The 23734-nt window shown below is 35.8% G+C and overlaps 1 protein-coding gene across 1 annotated transcript in view; it reads left to right on the plus strand.

Moving 5' to 3' along the window:
- The window catches only part of LOC129946333 (uncharacterized), a 39010-nt gene that overhangs the window by 14319 nt on the left and 957 nt on the right, over positions 1-23734 (plus strand). Inside the window, exons 5-13 of the mRNA XM_056056479.1 lie at positions 3645-3771; positions 3851-4027; positions 4100-4526; positions 4733-4897; positions 10902-11114; positions 18181-18384; positions 18450-18635; positions 18714-18783; positions 23573-23699. Of these exons, the coding sequence (XP_055912454.1) occupies positions 3645-3771; positions 3851-4027; positions 4100-4526; positions 4733-4897; positions 10902-11114; positions 18181-18384; positions 18450-18635; positions 18714-18783; positions 23573-23699 (1696 nt within the window). The remainder of the gene's footprint in view (positions 1-3644; positions 3772-3850; positions 4028-4099; positions 4527-4732; positions 4898-10901; positions 11115-18180; positions 18385-18449; positions 18636-18713; positions 18784-23572; positions 23700-23734) is intronic.

Here is a 23734-nt window from a genome sequence, read left to right on the forward strand (position 1 = left end):
TTGTTCAACAGATAATAAGGCAAAAAGATGCAGAAAGGGCTCTCAAGAAAATTGCTTGGGTTTTTTTTCTGCCGTAGCAGTTAAAAAAAAAGGTGAACATTTTTGTTAACCCAAAATATCTCACGAACCAATAACGCTGGAGACTTGAATTAAATTTTGTATACTATATTGTATTTTTAATAAAAATCCAATTAACAGTTTATTATTAATCAAAAAAACTGAAACAAAAAAATGTCACGTCGAAAATTTTACGAATACAAAATAATTTTATCTCCAAAACAATTGTGTTCTACTAAAAATTACGTTGTTAACATCTGGTACGGTTTTGAGAAAAATCACTTTGACATTTTTTTTTATAAAAAATAAAAAACTATAAAACATTACTACTCAAAGTTGGTAAAAATTGAATTTCGACTCATACATCTTTTCAAAAATTTCATATTATGTCTTCCAATTAGTTTTTACTTATAAGAAATAATGTTTTCGGAAAAATTTTGAGAAAAATCTAATTGACAGTTTTTTTTACAAAAAATAAAAACCTAACAAAAAAAAACAGTACTAAAACTTGGTAAAAATTTATTTTCGACTCAAATAGCTTTTCAAAAATTTTATTTCACAGAAAATATTGTTTTCGATATTCAGTAGTTTTTTTTATAAAAGGTCAACAATTCGTTTAAAAAAAAATAATAAAATCTACAAGAAATAGTACTCAAATTTGGTTAAATTTGATGTTCGGTTCTTGATATCTCTCAAATTAATTTGATTCTTCCTCACTTACTAACTTACTTACTTAAGGTGGCGCTACAGTTCGGGGCGGACCTGGGCCTCAACCAACAAGCGTCTCCAGCCAGCTCGGTCCCTAGCTAGCAGTCTCCAGTTTCGCACGCCAAGTTGGTCGAGGTCCTCTTCCACCTGGGTGCACCACCTGAGTCGCGGTCTTCCTCTACTGCGCCGTCCCTTCGTCCCTTGGATTCGAAGACCTTCCGGTTTGGAGCGTTGATGTCCATCCGCTCTACATGACCTTGCCATCTAAGCCGTCGCTGTACAGCCCGTATAGTTCGTCGTTATATCTTCTCCTCCATTCTCTATCTGTGCGTACGGGACCAAAAATCACCCGAAGAATTTTTCTCTCGAAGCATCCTAAGACGCTCTCATCTTTCTTTGACAGGGTCCAGGCCTCAGCGCCATAGATGAGAACCGGGATGATGAGTGTCTTATAGATGGTGATTTTACATGCTCGAGAGAGGACTTTACTTCTCAATTGCCTTCTAAGTCCAAAGAAGCAGCGATTTGCAAGAGTTATTCTTCGTTTGATTTCAGCGCTGGTGTCGTTGTCTGCATTAATAGCGGTGCCTATGTAGACAAAGTCCTTAACTACCTCAAAGTTATAGCTGTTCATGGTGACGTTTTGTCCAAGACGTCGTCGTTCAGTGTCCTTTTTTGATGACAGCATATACTTGGTCTTGCCCTCATTGACCACTAAACCCATCTTCTTCGCTTCCGTCGCAATGCTCAAAAACGCTCCACTGACATCACGCGTCGATCTTCCAATTATGACAATATCATCTGCGTATCCGAGTAATTGGATGGATCTTTGGAAGATTGTGCCTCTAGTGTTGACTGTTGAGTTTTGCACAATTCTTTCCAGAACGATGTTGAAGAAGTCGCATGACAGTGCATCGCCTTGTCTAAAACCTTTTTTGACATCAAATGCATCGGTAAGATCTTTTCCGACCTTGATAGAGCAGCGTGCATTCTCCATCGTCATTCTGCACAAACGGATAAGTTTGACAGGGAAGCCAAAACTACACATTGCTCGGTAGAGCTCTTCCCTATAGATGCTGTCATACGCGGCTTTAAAATCGATAAAGAGATGGTGGGTATTGATTTGAAGCTCCTGGGTTTTTTCCAAGATCTGCCGTAGTGTGAATATTTGGTCGATAGTGGACTTACCTGGTCTAAAGCCACACTGATAAGGACCAATCAAGTTGTTGACGAATGGCTTCAGACGTTCACATAATACGGCAGAGAGGATCTTATACGCAATGTTAAGGAGACTGATGCCTCTGTAGTTGCCGCAGTTTAGAGGGTCTCATTTCTTATGTATAGGGCACACTATGCTGAGATTCCACTCATCGGGCATGCTTTCTTCCTACCATATTTTGCAGATGAGTGCATGCTCCGTACCAAGTCATCGCCTGCTGCTTTGAATAATTCGGCAGCGATGCCGTCAGCTCCTGCAGCTTTGTTTGACTTAAGTTAAAATATATCTATCTTCACTTTGTCAAGGTCGGGTAGGCGGAATTGTTGATCTACGTCGCCGAGGTTGAGTGGTTCTATCTCCCTTACAGCGGAATTCGGTTCGTCATCGCCGTTATATAATTTGGAGAAGTGATCTTTCCATAGTCTCAGCATCGACTGCGGTTCTACTATGATGTTCCCCTGATCGTCTTTACAGGCTTCGGTTCGTGGCTGGTACCCTTGGGAGGTTTTTTTTACCTTTGGTAAAATTTATGAACCTCATTCCTGTTTAGTCATCCCTCTATCTCCTCGATCGCGCGCTTCTCATGCTCTCTTTTTTTCCGCTGCTTGCGCTTGCCGGCATTCGTCGTCAAACCAGGGGCTTCGCTGTGGTGGCCGTGTGAAACCTAGCACTTCAGAGGCGGCATCTCTGATGGCTGCAAGGCAATGTTGCCACTGGTTTTCAATGCTTAGTGCAGGAAGCATAGGACTCCTTAAGAGGTTATTAGAGACTCGATCGGAAAAGGACATGGCAGTCTCTTGCGATTTGATTTGATTCATCCAATTTGTAAAAATTTAAGAAATGCTACTGAAATTGGTTAACATTTTTCTCGACTAAAAATCTATTTAACAAAACTAGATTTTAAACTAAACTATTTCTTTATATGAAAAATATTGTTCGTAATTTTAAATTTTTTTAAAATAATTCAACTGACTACATTTTTAAGCCAACACGAAAATCTACAAACTTTTAAGCAAGACAAATCGACAGATGGATTGGGAAGTTATCAGTGTGGGTCGCAACCCAGCCTCTTTTTTTTAATAGTACGCAAATGGTGCAAAATAGTTTTTGACTAAAAATCTCGTTAACAAAAGCTATTTCATCATATGCAAAATATTGTTGGTAATTTTTGAATTTTTTAGAAACATTTTAAGTAAGGCAAATCGGCAGAGGGGTTGGGAAGTTATCAGTGTGGTTTCAACCCAGTCTCTTTTTTAATTTTGGAATAGATAGCTCGATGGCGGGCTTGATTGTTTGTTCAAAAGTATCATTAACCACGTCCTTCTGTTCGAATGGCTGTACCGTATCTCACAATAAGTTAGACATAACATCATTTAAAAGACATGACCTTTCATCTAGAGAAAATGAAGAGTAACTTAGTACCAATTAGAAAAAACTCGTTAGATGGCCTAATGCCTTTACAGGTAGTGCGTTGCAGAACTGTCAGAATAAACTTTGACGCATATACGCATCAAAAATAAACAGTTTTTGAAATTAATATTTGATTTATCGTTTACTCATTTTTTCGTGCGTATTACAATAATAATTTCCAAACTTTTGTGTGAATTTAAAATATTCCTTATCTTTATTTATTTATTTACTTTTATATTTTTTTCAATAGTCACTTGAGAATAAGCATTGACCGTTCGTTAGCACCTTGGCGAAAAATCAATGCCTTATTTTACTTCAACAAATTCTACAAATCCTATGTGGCATCAAGAAAATTTATTTACAACTTTATAACCGACGTAAGTTATTAAAAATAAAATAAGACTTCTAAAATGTTAGTTCAAAAATAATAATCAAAAAAATGTCATTCCCTAACAGCTTATTGATGAAAAGTTTAAAAAAATGGAAAGTCTCTATTTACACGATTCAACCGAAGATAAAGTTGATATAACAAAATCTCGAAGAATATTTATTGACCAAGCTGTTGAACTTTATCGAACGAATCTATTTTCATGGAAGGATGTCTTTATTGAATCAAATGTTTTAGTTTTAGCTGTAAGTTTAAACACTGTTTTTAAAGTAGTTAATTATTTTTAACGTTGGTTTAATTTATCTATTCGTATATAGGCTTTTGAAACATCAGCATCTTCTCTTTACACGGTCTTGATGCTTCTTGCAATGCATCCACATTATCAGGAGAAACTTTTTGAAGAACTTAAATTAGTTTTCCCAGATGGTACCGATGATATAACCTATGAGGATCTTCAACACCTTGTTTACATTGATATGATAATCAATGAAACTTTAAGGGTTGCAGCAACTATTCCACTTTTAGGACGTGATGCCAATGGAGGCGATGTTAAAATATCCGATGAACTATCAATTCCTCAGGGAACTTCGATTTTGATTGATATATTTAATTTGCATCGAGATGAGGATGTATGGGGACCGCATGCTAAGAAATTTAACCCCGAAAACTTTTTGCCACAGAATCTAGAAGGAAAGCATGCGTATGCATTTATTCCATTTTCCAAAGGACCAAGGAATTGCATCGGTAAGGAATAATTTAAAGTTGTTTAAGATGTTACAAGGTAGGCGTAAGAAAAAATAAACATTCAAAGCCTAATTCAGGTTATCCAGAAACCAATGGATACGGTAAAGAAGACTCAGACAGCTTAAAACAGCTTAAAGCTTTAATCAATAATTTAAACTATGGTTGAAATATTAATACATTTTATTATTTTGTTTTGTTATTTACAGGTTGGCGTTATGCGGAGATGTTCCTAAAGATTATTCTTAGTAAAATAATTAGAAACTTTAAGGTGACAACATCGTCTCGTTTTGAGGACTTAAGATTTACAATGAACATGTCACTGAGATGTGATGTTATGCCTCAACTACAATTCCACCGGAGGCGGGTGGATTGATGGAGTTAAAGAAATATGTTTTCTTTCGATTTATGTTCAGCAAAAACCAAATATTTTTTATTAATTATTTTTTGTTATTAGTTAAAACACACAAAAACTTAACTATAAGATAATTAGATTTACTTCCATTAAAAACGTTCATATGAAAATAATAGTTCATGGTTTATTTTATGCTTCAAGACCTTAATGCTGTGTCATGTTGTAAATGCTAAACCCTACAACAAGTCCAAATTTCAGTACGTATTTTAGTATGTGGATCACAGATTACCTCTTTTGGAATCATCACATATTCGACATTATCAAAACTACTGCTTAGTTTATCACTCGGTTATAATTTACAAAGTTTCCATTCGTCCAAGCCTTTAATATAACTCACATACATTTTGGCAGGTTCCCCTAAAAAAAATGGCTTGAGTCTTTTCACCAGATTTAAAAAACGCCTTTGAAAATACCAATACCATGTGAACGTCAAAAGCCCATCGATAACACCAACTTGACACCCACCATCTCCTCATCGATTTCAAGGCAGCATCTACAAGGACGAACTGTATAGAGCCATATCTAGTTTTGGCATCCCTGCCAAAATCATCCGTTTGTGCAGGATGAGCACGGTGAATTCGCGCTGCTCCATAAAGGTTTGAAACAACTTAACCGAACCTTTCGATGTCCAAATGGCTTTCGACTAAGTGATCCATTGTCAAGAATGGTACAGAGCTCCCACGTTAACCCTAGAGCAAGTATCTTTCAAAAGTCTGTCCAATTACTGGCAATGGCTGATGACATTGACAAAATTCGGAATAACTCAGCGTAATGTCATCAGCGCTTCTGCGAGTCTTGAGGCAGAGGCGGCAAAAATGGGTCTAACAGTTAATGAGGGCAAAACAAAGTACATGGTGTTATCAAGAAAAGACCTACAACACCAAACTTGGAACTTGGAGGTAGTTAAGGTAGCGCTGAGATCAAACGAAGAATTACTCTTGCTTTTGGGCTAAGACAATAATTGGATAGTAAAGCCCTCCCTCGAGCGATCTACCGTCATAGAAAGTGAGTGGAGGGAAGATGGAAAGACGAGCTGAACAAGCTACGTAGACTTAAAAAGCTCTGATCATATGCCAGTAATTGCATGGAAATCTTACATTGAACCAGAATAGAGATCCCTTAATTTGATCCCCCGATTAAAAAAGAAAACCTCAAATTTAGAAATATATCAACACTATTTAGATGATTACCTTTCACACATCCCTCCAACTAATTTGTCAATTTTGTAATGTCAATGTCTTAAAGCCAGAAAAAAATCATTCGCACTATTGAAAGCCTTCCGCAGATGTTCTTGTGATCAAATTCGAAAATGGTACATACAAGCGAATGAGAATAATAAGAAAATCTGCTTCATTAAGAAAACCAATTTTGAATCCATGCAAGCTTACAGGCTTAAGTGTTTCTGCCGATGATCTATCTCAATATTCCAAAGATGATAATATTGGACGCAGTTATATCAGTCAATAAAATACAACTTGTTCTTCAAAGAGCCAAGGACGGAAAAGCCCTAGGTGAAGATGAGATACCCTACGAATATTTTGTCGATTTTAAATCTAATTCATCCAAATAATCCGTTCTTTGTACACAGATACTGAAGTTGCAGTCTGGGATGGCAAAACTTATTCAAAACCATTTAAATCACTTACTGGAGTAAAGCGGGGATGTCTACTCAGTGCTCTTCTATTTGCTCTTTTTATTGATGATATACATAGCTACTCACATTCCAGGAGGTGGGCGGTGGTGGCGACTATCGTAATAAATGTATTACTCGACGCTGATGACCTTCTTTTGTTATCCGAATCTGCAGAAACCCTACAATTGATGGTAAATCGTCTTACGGACTATTGTGTCAAGTAGAGTCTAGTCATCAACACAGGCAAAACGAAAGCAATGGTCTTTTCGCGTTCCAATCGGAGTGAAGTTAGGAACACCTGGATACTCAATAGAAGTCTTTTAGAAATATCGAAAGAATACAAGTGTTTGGAAGTTTTACTAATCCCAACCCTGGAATAAAGCAAACACCTTGTAAAAAAGGCAAAAACTTCACAAAGCTTAATTAATGTTACTTGGAAGAAGATTTTCTCTAACGATCACATAAAACTTTTAACAAAATATAATATTTTGAATGCAGTCGTGAAATCTTCGCTTTGTTATGCGGCACAAATATGGGGTTTGCAAGAATACGAAGTAATTGAAAAGTTTCAAAGAAATTTCTTAAAGAAAATATTCAATATTCCCTCAACAGCGCCAAACTATTAAATTTATTTAGAAACAGGCCTGCCAAAACTTTTTACTTTAAGTCTTAAACTACAGGCTAATTATTTAAATAAAGTGCTTGGTCTACGGGAAACTCGGTTAAGTATAAGATAATGATGCTCTACGAAATTCAGAATAAGGACTAGTGGACGAGGATATGGGAAAACGTTTCTGCTTCCTGTGGAGAAGTTGTGCAGATCAATCTTAACAATATTGTTCAGATGAAAACGAAGTTCTACGAAATCATCCAACAACTTGAAGAATAATCGATTATTAAAAATGCCCGCCAATCGAAGAGCAAATTACTCTAAAGCCAGCTTCATTATAACTTGAGTGACAAGAACTACATCCAAGAATCTTTCTCCTATAAAGATATTTCCCTAAGTTTTAAATCAAGATGCGAACTTCTACATTTAAATGGAAAACCATACAATGGAAACTTTGACCAATTTTGCAATTTATGTAACTTGAAAGCTAAAGAGGATTGAGCTCACTTCATCAGTGTGTGTCCAATTTTTAAGCAGCAAAGAGTAGGTATACTTTGGTAAACTAGCCCTATCAGCACAGGAAACAATTGAAATTTTAAATGGATAAGATAGAGCGAACCTTTTCGCATTTGTCAGAGCTAGCTACCACTACAGAATGCTTATAATAACGGAAATTACATAAGTCATACAATGAAATTATTTATATACAATCAAATCATACCTTTTTTACTTTTTTTAAAATTTTATACCTAGTCTACTAGTCGAGCTGAGGGTTAAGCCAATGCTTAAAAAAATTCATAAAAGCTTATGTAAAATGTATAATGATTACTTGCAATAAATGAATATTTGAATTGAATTGAATTGTTTGTTCTGCAGGATTGTAAAACAGCTATCAGGAGTTTCGCCCGAATAAGATTTCACTTTGAATTTAGATCTGACAGTTCGAAAAACAGGTATGCTCAGAAAATAGCTCTGAAACGACTTTTAATCCTTCTTAGATCGATTTATTTCAAGAAGAAAACTTTTCAGTCTTTTCGTGTTCGGAAAATGAACACACCTACTTATCTGAATGTTGTTTTGACAGTTGTTGTTGAAAAACAAACAAATAGTTTTTGTTGATGTTGCGGCGACCATCCTAGCAACATCTAGTCGTGAAAATAGAAACTTTCGGATTTCGACAACCACCTTTCCCAAGCACTTCAATTAAAATTATAAGGAAGCAATTGGTTCTCGGCAACCGTCTTTAAAACGATTCCGTTAATTTTCTTGGTGTCTGGCGAACGAATCTTTTGTACTTGAAAAAATAAATCTCGCATTAATAATTTATTTTGTAAATTTAAAGTAATAAATAAACTTAAGTAAACCGTTGTAGGCTTTAATGTTATTGGGACTAAATTATTCAAATAGTTCCCAGAGCCTATAAGTGGTGACCCCAACGTGATCCCAAAAAAAGTATCTAGAGTTATATACCAGTGGCATGATGGTTAATGCGTTGGACTGTCATGCCAGAGGTCTTGGGTTAAATCCTTACCTGTCGCATGAAAAGTTTTTTTTCACGGGTACTGCCTCGTGTGAGGGATTGACAAATCTTTTCAGAGTAATTCTTGTCATGAAAACTTCTTTCTCAAATTAGGCGTTCGGAATCAAACTGTAGGTCCCCCCCATCCCTTAAAATAGTACTCGCACACAGGAATGGTTAAGAGTTGTAAGTCACTAGGCCCTAGTTCTTAACGGACTGTTGCGCCGCCTTATTTAACAAAATAACCATGCAACGGACAGAGCAACTAGCTGTAACTAGTGCAAAATATGAAGGTCCACTAGAAGTAGATATCTTAGCCCTGAAAAAACTCAGGATTCCTCCCTTTTGGAAAATTAACCTAGTGCTGTGGTTTGTAAGGTTGAAGCACAATTTTACAACAACCGAATCAACTCAGACAACAGTCGTTACAATGCCTCAGATCTGGTTCAAAAACATATTTTGAATAATGTAGGTGGCGTTCTTTCTACCAGCCATAATGTCGACCTTACAGAGTTGTCAGAAATATCAAAGAAAATTGTTGGCATCATGACCACTCACGTCGTTTTTTCTGCCGATAACACACACACTCTATTCCCCCAACGCTGTTAATAAACGCCTCGCCACTATCCTAAGTTATCCTAAGCTAAGTTGAAAACATTAGTACAAGCCTTATCATCAAGACCCAACCAAGGCCGACGAAGGTCTCATTCAACATCAAAGAGCCCAGTGTTGACAAAATCTATTTGAGGAAATAAAATACTGTTTTTCCACAACAAATTTGGCAATGATGCACGAAATTGCAAACCACCTTTCAACTTCCAGGCAAAAACTAACAGAACTGTTGCTTTCTAAAGTGGTTCTCAATAGTTTTGGAGTTAAAAAAGAATACCACCTTATAATTCAATAAGACGAGCCATCACTTAGGCTTTCATCATTGCAGACGTCAAGGCAGATTTACTTGCACATTTTGTATTAGTGATTGATTTAAAAGCCAGACGTGTCATCGACAAGACGACATCCATAACTACAAAAAGAAAAATGACAATATTAGGATTTATTTTTGAACGACATAATGCGACACCTCATCCTTCCAACCTAGAGACAATCTTAAATTTTTCCCAGAAATCAGGATGGATCAGCTAAACGCCCTCAACCTAAATCCTTATCAACCTTCACATATACCCTTCCCAATCCTTTGCCTTTCCTAAGGAGCACAATGGATCCAAAGATATCCAAGTCAGAGGTTTTCTCGATCTTTACAGATTAATCATACAATCTTACCTACCTTAAGGGATTTGAAGGTAGACTGGAAACCAAAACAACTTCCTAAAGCATCTTGCATATGAGCTACGAACTGCAAACTGTGGATGTTCGCATATTTTGACGTTTCTTTCACATGAGGTTTATTTCTATTAGCAGACAGCGACGAATTGTCAATTTATAATTACCCTTTTCAACAAACAAAACAAAAGAGTGGTATCATTTTGAGGTTAAGTTGATGGTATGTGGATGGTATGAGGAATGTGAGTAGAGTTTGACACTTCGTAGGAACAACACTGCAATTCGTAACTACCAAATTGTTTTTTTAAAATTGTCTTCTTTTGGAGAACAAAATGCAAATTTTATTATCGTAACATAAGTGTCAATTGGTTTCTTATAATTTAAATGTGTTTTTGTTTGAAATTGACTTTTTGAAATAAGTAAAATCACGTTTGTTAGTCCATTCGTTCATTCATTGTTCGCCCTCATGTGCAGGGCCCTTAACTGTCAAGTAAGTGTACTTATGTTGAAATGACAGCTTATTATAGGAACTGTATTGCACATAATGTTTCGTGAAAAAGGGTAACTTGTCAAATTGAGAAAGTAATAAATACACACAACTCTTGTTGTGGAGAGTTTATTAAGACAATTGTCTTTTAGGTAATAAATAGTAAAGTAAAATTCCAATTTTGAAATTATTGACATTTGAAAATCTAACTTATTGCCTTCGTCTAAAGTTACGTTCAAAGAATGCAGTTGACTGCAACAAAGTACGTTGTCTGCACATCTCCACTGTCTTAGATAAAGTTAAACTGTTGGTTATTATCTTTTGAAAAATTTAATGACACAAATAATTGAAATCGTGATGAAGTTTTTTACGTACTAAATGTATTTATGCATTTTAAAAGTTGTATTTCATTTTTTATTCAGTTTTCACTAAACTTCCAACGTGCAAAGACTAAAAAAGAGTTGGTTGTTGTTGTTGTCTTACAGTATGATTTTAAAAATATTACTTTTTGGTCTTTGTCTACTTCTCACTCCTTTATACCTTCATGTTTCGAAATATCAAAAGTACAAAGAAATCAGTAAGAAATTTGGCAGTGGCAAGGGGTTACCATTTTTTGGAGTGTTTTTCATACTTTTTGATTTGAGAGGTAAGTAAATTTTATTTTATTTTTAATACGAAAACTAGACATACTCGTACCTTGAAATTGACACACCCAAACTCAAAAATTGTTTCCGAAAACGGATATGTTAGGTTAAAGTGGCTGTCCGTAATGGAGTAGGACACAAAGTTTTATGGCCCGTTGTGATGAGTCATGAATCTTCAGGCTTTCTTCTAAGCTCAATAAAAAACAAATATTGAAATCTGGAAGTTCCTGTCGAATTGCAGTAGAGGGATGGTGTAGCTTCTATGCTTTGGAATATATTGGGCAGGTTCAGACAACATAAGGGCCTTCATTTGTAGTCAACGGCATTTTTTGAACGCACATTTTGACCAAGGTAACTAGTCAGTTTTTCAAGTGTCATGAATTTCAAATTCAGAACTTTCCTTCACAAACCTATGCTGCAAGTTCATAAAAAAAACTACTAAGAATATTATTGTCTACAAAACACTTCTCAAGCAAGCTATAAGGAACTCAAGATTTGGATTTTGTATTGTAAAGAAATATTACTTATTTCTTTTGCACATTGATAAGGAAACCTTAAAGTTTTGCAGAAAATAAATAAATAACAAAGTTCAGCTTTGTGTTCAATAAAAAAATATGATCAACTGTCATTTTGACAAAAGTAGACTTGACTTGATAATTGGGGAGATTTTTGTTTGGCATCTAGCCAATCAGATACTAGAAACTTGCCTATAGTCTGTCCGATAAAAATTGGCAGTACAGGGAAGATAGGGATATCTGCATCTCGTTCGCACTCTTTTCCTACGCATAAGTACCTTTCTCAAAAAAGCTCTTACACGGTTGCCGTAATGCGCATTTTAAATTTGAAAAAGCTAAAAAAAATAACTGCAGGGTTACCATTCTTCTTTTTTACATTGAAATGTCATTTTGTTCATAATTATATATGAAAATGAAATAAAAATTATCTTTTTCCACACCACCAAGAGGTAAGATAAATGGCGCGTTTTTGAAGGGTATCCCCAGTAGGCCTAATCCCTTTTTGATAAAAAACAAACAAAAAAAATTTATTCATAAATATTAAGATAACAAAAAAATAAAATAAACAAGCATAACAAAAATAAATAACAATTCATGTTTCATAATATTTACATATACATATATACATTTTAATCCGAAGAGTAGTTACTGCTGCTGCTCTCTTCATCTAAATTTATGATGAGGCTTTCCACAGCATCTTCCGAAAAAACGTCCATTTCCCACATTTTTGGCTCAACCACCTGCTCAACGTGTTGGACACACTAATGCCATTTTTCAGCGTCCACGTTTTGTATTGCACTTTCGAAAAGGCCTTTTAGTTCTGTCATCTTAAACGACTTGTTTCGACTTGCCACGAATCCTTTTACTTGAGCCCAAACCAATTCTATTGGATTCAGCTCACAGTGGTAAGGAGGCAAGCGAAGCACTTCGTGTCCTGCAGCTTGGGCCATATCGTCAACGACGTATGTTTCATACCTGGTTTTATGGTGCTTAACAATGCTCAACAACTCTGCCTTCACCATATCATCCTCGAAAGAAATATAGTTTGACCGGAGCCAAATCTTTATGTCGTTTTTTTTGTTGCTGTAGTTGGAGCTTTGTTTTTCTTTCGTGAATGATATGATGCTTTATCCAGGACAATAACTGAGTTGGGATCCAGGCACATAAGTGTTTCCTTAAACCACTTTTCATAAACGTCGGCGTTCATATCTTCGTGATAATCACCACTGCTTCCAGAAACGAAACATAGGAGTCCGCCATCTACGAAACCTGTAGAGCTTCCTATGTGCGTTATTATATGCCTCTTCCCTTTTCCCGATGGTGCACGTAAACCTGTTGATGAACCTTCCGTGAAAGCTTGCCGAGGTGTTAATATGGACGGATCTTGCCAAACTTTTTCTTTTGTGTGCCCTTCGTTTAGCCAAGTTTCATCAGTGTAATATATTTTGCGGTTTTGTTTCCTAAGTTTTTTTATTTCACGCAAGTATCGCCTTCTCCAGGCGATAATGTCATTTCTTTCTAATAATACACTTTTTCGCTGGCGACTGGCAAACTTAAAGCCAATATTTTTTTTTATCAAAATCGTGTGCAAGTAAGACCTGCTGATTTTGTTGATGTTGACATTAAGTTTTACCTCATTCAGGATTTTGTCAAGCGTCGGTAATTCATTATTTGAAAAAAATTGGTGAACTATTTGTCTAATTGCACATTTATCAAAATCATCAATTTTAATTTTGCGACCAGATTGGTTTTTCTTTTTTGGTGGTGAGTTGTGGCCTTTGGTGCTGTTTTCCTTCAGAAGTCTGTATACTGTTCGTTCAGATACAGAAAAAATATCAACAACCTGCTTTATAGCCTCGGTTTTGCTTTGCAGGTTCTTACAAATAGCTTTTGTCGCCTCAACTATTTCTTTTTTTTTGTCGGCACTCAAGTCCTTTGAGAGCCTGTTGATGTTGAAGCCATTTTTAATTTACACAACACAACAAAAACACAACAATAAAATACAAACAACACCACAAAATCATAAAGACATACAAACAAAACAACAAAGGCACATCACTAAAAAACAAACCACACAACAATAGAACAACAACAGCACAACAAAATTATTACAATAATGCACAAAAATAACTCGCAAAATGAAGAAACCTACCGCCCGGCACAAGAATCTACGCAAATAATATACTTCCTCAAATAAAATGGCTTTGATTTTTATAACTGCATTTTAACTGATTTCCAGAACTTTAAAAGAAATGCAAAAGTCAAAACACAACACGATAACACTCATCGTTAAGAGCTTTTAAAAAAGCTCTCAAAGCAAAAGCTCCTCAACAGTAACCCATTGAAAAAGTAAGAAAAAAATACGAAGTGAGTTAAGAAATTGAAAAAGGCAACTCTGAATGTGTGTGATTTAATGAGGGTTGAAAAGCAGAAGAGAACGATCAGTGCATGCTCATGCTCAAGTGTGTGCCAGGTAGGTCGTTGTGGGATCTACGTTGGATGCCATCGAAAATTCATGGGTGTTTTATTAAACTTTTTAAAGGAGTTTCCTTCAATTGGATATGGTGTAGAAAATAGCGCGCCACTGATTTTTAAAAAGCTCTCCCATAAGGCCTGTACTGCCAATTTTTATCGGACAGACTATAACTTTCAAGCCCTTATGTCGCCTGAACCTGCCCATTCGAAATACTTAAAATTACGGAGTGGCCAATGTAATTTTGTATTTCCTTGAAAACATGACTAAATCGGTTTTGTGTGGTTTGACACCGAGTCCACACCGATCAGCTAAAAGTATTAGTTTTTCTAAGGCAATTTGTTAAAGTTAATTTAGCTTTCCTGAAACCGCTACAGCAACGTCATCCGCATAGGCAATCACTCTGAAACCATGCGCCAGAAAAATTAAAATTGTAGAAAAGGGATTTTTTTGTCATAATTGGAACCACATACAAAATACTTGTTCAAAATGTAAAAGCTCTAAAGTGAATTTCTATAGTTTTTCAGAAAGTATTTTTTTAGCTTGCAGTCTTTTTTTAAACAAATTAAGAACCATATAAAGATTCAGTTTTCAGTAAAATTAAATTTTGATAAGTGGAGAATTTGATACATTTATTGATGTCTTTCTTGACTTAAGTGCTTTTACAAAAAACTACTTTTCCGGTTTTTAATGTATTAGGTATCTTAGGTCTGATTAACCGTTACTGTTTATAAGTTTTGTTTATTAAACAAATAGAAAACATACGAAACACCACGTCATCCTCGGTTCCAAGGCTCGTCCACAATGACACTCCCTATGTAAGCTCGATTGATAAAATCAATTTGCTTGCAGCACAGTTTGCTGTGCTGGAGTGTTATAGCACCTGAGAGTGTCATGAGTTCACCTGTTCTTGATGGCGTAAACGATTCTCTGGAACTTATCTTCTTTCGCATTAGTGCAGTTGCAAGAGTATTAAAAGACATTGACACATATAAATCCGCTTACCCGGATAGTATTCCCCCTATTGTTCTGAAGAACTGTTCTTTAAAGCTGGCAAAACCACTGCGTAAGCTTTTCCATCTGTCCTATTCTACAGGTCTATTCCCGAGTGGATGGAAAACTGCATTTGTCCATCCTGTCCCTAAAAAAGGCAAATCCTCCTCCTCAAACTATTGCTCTTACGTCCCTTCTTTCCAAGGTCATGGAAACGCTGATTAATTTTCAACTTAAGAAATATCTGGAGGAACGGAAGCTTCTTAATGACCGGCAGTATGGTTTTCGTAGCAATAGGTCCACTGGTGATCCATGGCTTATCTCACTGAACAGTGGAACATATCTTTATATTGTTCTGGAGAAAGTAAGAATAATGTACTTGATATTTTAAAGGCATATTTGATAGACTTTGGCACCAAGCTCTCTTATAGAAAAGGCTGCTTTTGGTATTGATGAATCTCTATTACTTTGGATTTTAAATTGTTTTTCTGACGACAGTTCCCTCGCTTTTCATAGTCGTTTCAAGATTCACATCCTTGTCCTTCGGATGTGGAACTTCAAGGGAAGCGTGTGATAAGCTCATTTAATTCTGATCATGGCAGCATTATCCAATGGGGATTAAAAAAGCGTATAGAATTTAATGTTCGAAAACTCAATGCTGTCTCCAGTCGTTAAAGCGTAACACACCCCGATGCCATTATCAATGAGTGGCACTTACATTCAGGAATTTAATTAACTTTTCAAGTAATTTTTCACCTCTTGTCACAGCTTCTACGAAAGTCATTTGAGAATACGCCTAGTCGCGAGACGTGCTTTCCTATTGGACAGTGTCCGGTTATGACACCTACTATCGAGCTTATATGCGATCTGCTAACAGATAGCAAGCACCTTGAACGTTTTAAATCCACTGTTGGCCAGATGTTTTTTGTGATGCCAGTTTGTGCCAAACGTGGTAGGATGGGCTGCACTGTACCGTTCCTGACGAGTTCATCTGCCTTACAGTTACCTGGAATGTCTCTATGGCCCGACACCCAGCAATTATAAATATTACAGAAGAAATATTTGACTGTTAACAGTCGAATTGTTTTTTCCTGAACACCGATTATTTTTAATAAATATGATTTAAAATCATGAATATGAAATTTGTATTTAAAATCATCAAAATGACAATAAAAATAAACCATCATAGGTGTTCATATATGTGTTTCGACCCGATGTAATGGTTGGGCTCATCTGAAGATGACCATTACACCTTGTCCTGACGCGATGTAATGGTTGGGCTCATCTGAAGATGACCATTACACCTTGTCCTGACGCATATTTATGTATGTAGCTCGGATTATATGGAGTCTCGATTTATTCGAGAAAATATGCGTCAAGACAAGGTGTACTGGTCATCTTCTGATGAGCCCAACCATTACATCGGGGCGAAACGCATATATGAACACTTATGCTGGTTTATTTTTATTTTCATTTTCATTATTTTAAATAAAAATTTCATTTTAAATGATATTTATTAAAAATGAATATTAAACTGTTGTGCCATCTCCATTAGAGATGATCGACAGTTATGGACTGTTATAGAGTTTGTAGAGACAGAGTCCAGTGATTTGATAGCAACTTGACTATCTGAGAAAATACGGATATCAGGTGTTGATATCACGTTTTCTTTAAGCCAGGACAAGACTTCCTTTATCGCCAAAAGTTCCACCTGAAACACGCTACAATAGGCGGAATGAGAGACTTCATTTCAGTAGTTCAGAGTACACAGCTCCACCAACCCCTTCTTTTGTTTTTGACCCATCTGTGTAAAAATGGATTGACTCATCCTCCAAGAATATCCTATCCTCCCAAAAAGATCTACGAGGTATAGAAATCTGGAAATTTTTGTCGAATTGCAGTTGGAGGATGGTGTAATCTGTGTGCTTTGGAATTGATTCTAAATACCTAAGAACTACGGAGTGGCCAATGTTGTTGTTAGTCCACTGCGATGAAACTTTGAGGGGAGTAGCAGAGCTTCCAGAGTTGTAGCTATTTGTTTTCTAAAAATGTCAAGAGGTGTTAGGTAGAGTAAGGTGTCCAGTGCCGTAGATGGAGTCGTGCGAAGCGATCCACTGGTACATAGGCTAGCTGAGCGTTGGACTTTATTTAATTAATATCGGTCTAATTACCGATATGTATAGCTAATGCGTGATTCTGGGATGTAAGCCCCATTTATTACCAATAGCGTTTCTGAAAGAAAAGAGAGCTACAGTAGACTGACAGACTCTTTCCTGTACGTTGCGTTTCCAATTTACTTTTTTATCTACTCGTAAGTCGTAAGACAAGACCCGGGTATTTAGTCTCGCCTGAGAATTTTAATTGGATTCCTTTAATATAGGGAGGGTTGACAAATGGAATTTTGTATCTCCTCGAAAATAAGACTAAACCGGTTTTGTGTGGGTTAACACCCAGTCCACACCGATCAGCCCGAAGTATTAGTCTGTCTAAGGCATTTTGTAAGAGTTCTTTTAAGGTATGAAGACGCTTTTCTGACACTGCTATAGCAACTTCGTCCGCAGCAAGAACGCCCATTAGCCCATTCGACGCGAGCGATTTGCTGCGGTGTACTATTCGGATACTCCGTTAGAGACTGGGCTATTTTTGAATTGGGCCCCCAGCCAGGCTGATCATCGGCACGGGTCGTTTAACAACTTACATCCAGCCCAATAAAGATAAGAGGTGGTTGGAGAGGAAGAGATAGGGTGAAGAGTCAGTTAATGTTAAGAACATCATTCTGATATGTGGGGAAAAGATTGGGATTCGGTAACAGCTGTTGAGCTAGGTTACCTAGAGTGAGAGAGGAGCGCTGTCTAGCTTTTTTGTCATTACAACGTGTGGAGGTGGGATGGAAGTTGGTAACATAAACGTTGGCTTGTATGCCTTGTTTATGTGGGAAGGGGTAGTGATTCTGGGAAGGTAGAGGGACAGAATATATAAAAGAAGGATAAATAGCTTTAACCACTTAAGTCGACTTAAGAGACATTACCTCTTGAGCACAGAAATATAAAGTCAAATAACTTAAACACAAACATTTATCTTTTACAGAAGTACTGTATAAATGGCCTAAGTTAATACAAAATTCAAAATCGAAGTCAGCTTTCACATGGTTTGGACCATTTGTGCCAGTATTATATACTTACAATCTTAATTATGTACAGAAAGTATTATTTTCTCCTGATTGCAACAAAAAATCAAATAATTATTCAATAGTTCATAAAGAACTTGGGCCAGGAATTGTATCAATGGAAGGTGGGTATATTCTTTGAACTAATAAATTAGAATATTTTAAATTGTAATTTTTTTTTGAACCTAAGGAACAATTTGGAAACAACATCGAAAACTTCTTAATCCATTATTCAATCACTCCAGTCTAACGTACTCATTTCCGGTTTTTACTGAAAAATCTTCATTACTTATCAAAGAATTGGGACACTTTGTTGGAAAGGGCGAAGTACAGCTCACATGGTTACTTAAAAAGTTCACAATGAAGACTTCAATTGGTAATTTGATACTCAGCACTGTTTTTATTTTTAATCAAAATCTGTGTATTTGTATTTTTTTAAAAACATTTTATTTAGCCTTTTTTTTGGGCTTCGAATTGGAAGATGATAATGTAGATCACGTTCTTTTAATGGATCACTTAATGAAGTAAGTAAATATTTCCATTGGTGAAATAAATCAATTTAATTTGTATTTAATTCTGTCAAATACATGTACCTGTAGTTTTGACTGCCGTGAAATTTAAATGTTTGAACGCTATTGGTTTCTTATGTCAAGGATTTGCCACTTTTTGTAATGTGAATGCAACAGTTAGGGGCTAGTTAAAGCTGTCATTGAAAGCAATCCTGATAAATTAATAATTGGATAATTGATTGTGTTTCCTTTTGATTAGAAATTAAAATTATGTACTACTTGTTCTGTATCAAGAATAAATTTAAAAATGACTTTTAAATAATTTATAAAAATATAAAGTTTATTACTTTATTAGTTGTAAGTATAAAATTTCTTCGTAACTGAAGAACAATTAAAATTGTATGCGATGATTGTGAGCTGAAATGCGATAATCTATGACAAGTTTATAGAAATTGATTTTCTAGAACGCAACTTTTAAATAGTTTGATGTTCAAACTCTCGACAACCAAATAATTTAAGTAATGGACAAAATATTAGATAACATGATTTTCAATATTTATAAGATTTTACAACTTTTGTGGCAGCTCTTTTAGCTTTTCTTAGAGCTGTTGATTCATGATCGTGACTTTTTTGAATTTTATTCAAATTATTTTCATCGGACAATTCTGGTACTGTAGCATTACCATATGAACGAGTAGTTGATCTCAAGTTTTCATGATTTTTTTGATTGCCAGTCATTTGGTTCAGCCAAACCATTACTTTGGATATGATACGGTGGAGTCGGCTTATAATCGACTTTATTTTCTTGAATGAGATGCGTTAAATGAGAAAAACTGGAATAAGTTCATACAAGCTAGAAAGACAAGTAATGGACATATTCGACGCATTAAACTTTGCATGACCAGAAATTACGGCAAAAAATACTACAGAGCCCCATAGGTAGTACACATTTTTGGTCATTTGTTATAAATGTGCGCAACACTACGTCTTCGTTAGTTCCCTTGCTCGTTTCCAATGACACCCCTTTCGTAAGCTCGATTGGTAAAGCCAATTTTCTTGCAGCATAGTTTGCTGTTAATTCGAAACTGCCAATTAATGAAATGACTCCTCCTGCACTTGAAAGCGTAAACCATTTCATGGGACAAATCTTCTTTCGCACTTGTAAAGTTGCTAGAGTACTAAAAGATCTTGACATTCACAATTCCGCTGGAAGTGGTCTTCAACGTTGGCAAAACCACTTCCGAAGCTTTTCCATTTGCCCTATTCTACTGGTCTCTTTCCGAGTGGATGGAAAACTGCATTTGTCCAGCCTGCTTTTAAAAAAGGCGAATCCTCGTACCCCTCTAACTATCGTCCAATCGCACTTACGTCCCTTCTTTTAAAAAGGTCATGGAAACGATGATCAATTTTCAACTTAAAAAATATCTTGAAGAAAGTCAGCTGACCGGCAGTATGGTTTCGTTCCGAACCGTGGAACAAATATTTACATCGTTTTGGAGAAAGGCATTTGATAGAGTTTGGCATCAAGCTCTCTTCTCGGAAATGCGTGCTTTTGGTATTTATGAACCTCTTCTTTGTTGAGTTAGAAATCACCTTTCCGACCGTTCAATTCAAGTAGTATGTTTCGGGTTCAAATCTGATATCCACAAAATAAACGCTGGTGTGCCCCAGGGCTCTTTTTTGTCTCCGACTCTCTTCCTTATGTTCATAAATGATCTTTTGTGTGAAACTTCTAACCCACTACATTGTTTCACTGACGACAGTACCCGCTGCTTTTCGTGTTCATTTTTAGGTTCTCATCCTTGTTCTTCGCATGTGGACTACCAACGGCAGCGTGTGATAAACTCATTAAATTCTGATCTTGACAGCATTGTTCAATGGGGATTCAAAAACCGTGTAGAATTTAATGCTTCGAAAACTCAATGCTGTCTACTGTTGCAAAAGCGTAACCCTCCCCAAATGCCACTATCCATGGGTGGTAATTGCATCGAGGAGATTGAACAACTATCAGTCCTAGGTATATGTGCATCACAAACATCTGACTCTGCCAAAAATGCTGCTTTTTCTCCGACGATTGAAGAAGTTTTTTACCCCTTCTGATCTGGCTATAATTTACAAACCTCTTATTCGTCCAAAACTCGAGTATAAATCTAATATGTGTACTGGTCACCAAATAACGTACTTCAGTCTTCTGGATGGAATTGAAAAACGAGCTCTAAAAATGATAGGAGATCGTTCTCTCACCGAGACATTTTCTTCTCTTGAATACCGCCGCAAAGGTCTCATGCCTGTAATTGTTTTGTAGTTATTTTTATAAAAAATACTCTAGCGAAATAGCCAGTTGCATTCCTTCCCTTAAACAATTCAACCGTAATACCCGTACTACTCCTAGTAGCCCATCAGTTTACCTTTGGTCCCAATTTCGGACGTAGACACTGTTAATTACAGAGATTCTTTAGCCGCACTAATCCTAATTATGCCTGTCTAATACTATCCTCATTTCCTAATATAAAAAAACTGAATAATGCCTGGCGAAGGACAAACAGACCTAAAAAGGTGTTGATAGCTAATAATTCTCTAGAAGAGTCATTGCCTAAAACTAGTAGGTGTGTCTTAATCACTCAGACAGAAGTATGGACTTTAAATTTGAATTCACGACACTTGAAAACCTTTTGAAAATATTTTTAAACCCATTATTTTTAAACGGCTTATCACCTTTGACGGCGATAACTGGAAAACTCAATTTTCTACCGGCAAGCTCGACTCGGACTCCATGACTCGTAAATCCTCGATTTTTCAACCTGTAACAGACACAATGGCCGCGTTCAATCTCGTATTGGATAGGGTATCTTGGATAGGAGGATTCTTAGATACATTGTTGAACGAGTTGGATAGCTGTATTGAGATGGCTATCAACAAATAAAAAAAAACTTTCAGCTGTTCACAAAAAGCAGAGAAACATTTAAGCTTCGAAGTCAAAATTGTTGTTAGATTTTTATATTTCTATTTCTATATTTATATTTCTAGTTCTTTCTCATTAAAAATTGACCCGAGTTCTTCAAGAACTTTTGCAATTTCTTGAAAAACTGTCCTTCGCCGGGTTTTTGGATCTCGGTGCTGGTCTTTTCTCTTTCTTCACTCCTCTAAGAAGAGCAGAATTGATATTATATTCCCAACCTTAAAAAAAGGGAATAGAGTGGTTCTTTAATGGGGTTTTGAATTATCAGAAAACCTTATTTGCTTGTAGCTCCACAAGCTGTCCGCCTCTGTCTGCTTTAATACATTAAAATAAGAATTATATTTATTCATTTCCACAAGATTAATGTATATTTACCTGTATTTTGTTCGACCTCAGAATGCCGGACACTAGATTGTAAGTAAGACCTAGCAAATTGATCATCTACAAAACGAGAACAAAAAAAGCCAATTTTGAAGTTTAAAAAAATAGATCATAATTACCTTCTAAACTTCGGAGGCTAATAGCTTCTTCATCGTCTATTATGTACAGAACATCCTCAAATACAACTTCAACTAACATTTGGTATCTTTTTGTTTAAAAACAAATACAAAAAGCTGAAATCAATTTTGAATTTTCTTGAAATTCAACCATGTGTTGAATCAACTGTTCTGTCAGATACCTACATACCCCAGACATTCTTGGATACCTTTGGATTCTTTTTTTGAAATCTCAGCTATTTTTGATCAGCTGTTATTTAACACGTAAAACACTAACAAAAAGGTATCCGGCCTATGGATCGTCAAATATTTTTAACTTGTAAACTCCCAAATTAAATTCTTGAATTTGTTCGAAATAATCTCCGGTTTCGTAGGGCTCGACATAACCAATTAACTTTGCCAATAGGGAACACGTGTTAAATGAATTTTTGTATTTAAAAAAAAAAACCGGTTATTGTAATATAATTAATGTTCTGTATCAACAACAAATTTAACACGAATTAATAACCCGGATTTTTTTAATAATAGACATTTTTTATGATAAAAATGACCTGTCAAAAAAAATCGAATAATTCGGTTTCAAAGATGACAAAACAATGCTATTGGGCAGGTTCAGGCAACATAAGGGAATTCATTTGCAGTCAACTTCATTCTTTGAACGTACATTTTGCCCAAGGCAACTAGTTAGTTTTTCACGTGCCCTGAATTTTAAATTCAGAACTTTACTTCGTAAACCTCTACTTTATGTTCATATTAAAAAAAAGTACCAAACATTTATTTTCTACAAAATATTAGGTATTTCTTTTCCAAATTGACAAGAAACCCTTTTACAGAAAGCATTAAATGAAGTTGTACAGAAAATAAATAAGTCATAGAATAATAAAGTTCAACTTTCAGATGAAATATGAGCAACTGTCATTTTGAAAGAAGTAGACTTGACTTAATAGTAAGGTAGATTTTTCTTGACTAACTTTCCAGTCAACTTTCCATTAAAGTTGCCTTAATTTTAAGGTCATTTTTTGGCAGCTGGACAATCAGATACTAAAAACTTGCCTAACTTTCAAGTCCCTTGTGTCGTCTGAACATGCCCACTTATAACTGGCCCCTTAATGTCACTATAGTGTCAAAATCTGAATATGGGTCCACTTATCTGAGTCCCTTAGGTTTTTTGGATATCCGATACTATCTTGCTATTTTAGATCTCAATTTTCTTATGTATCGCGATACGAACACAAGTATGTGGTTTAAAGTTTCGGATGCACAGCGATACCAGGATCAATTCGGTAGAATTGACTTAAAGTAATCACTGCTTTAATTTATCTTCTTTACTTTTATATAATGTTTTCAGTTTTATGGCCATTCTCGCTGACCGCATGGTAGTATTGACTATAAACCTAGATTCGATTTTTCGTTGGACCAAGTCCTACCAGTCTTATGTCAAATCAAAAAAGTATTTCTTCGATTTTCTTAAAAAAGTAAGTAAAAGTTATTATATTTTTAAAATGTCATT

Source organism: Eupeodes corollae, chromosome 1 (assembly GCF_945859685.1).
Source record: "Eupeodes corollae chromosome 1, idEupCoro1.1, whole genome shotgun sequence".
Lineage (NCBI taxonomy): Eukaryota > Metazoa > Arthropoda > Insecta > Diptera > Syrphidae > Eupeodes > Eupeodes corollae.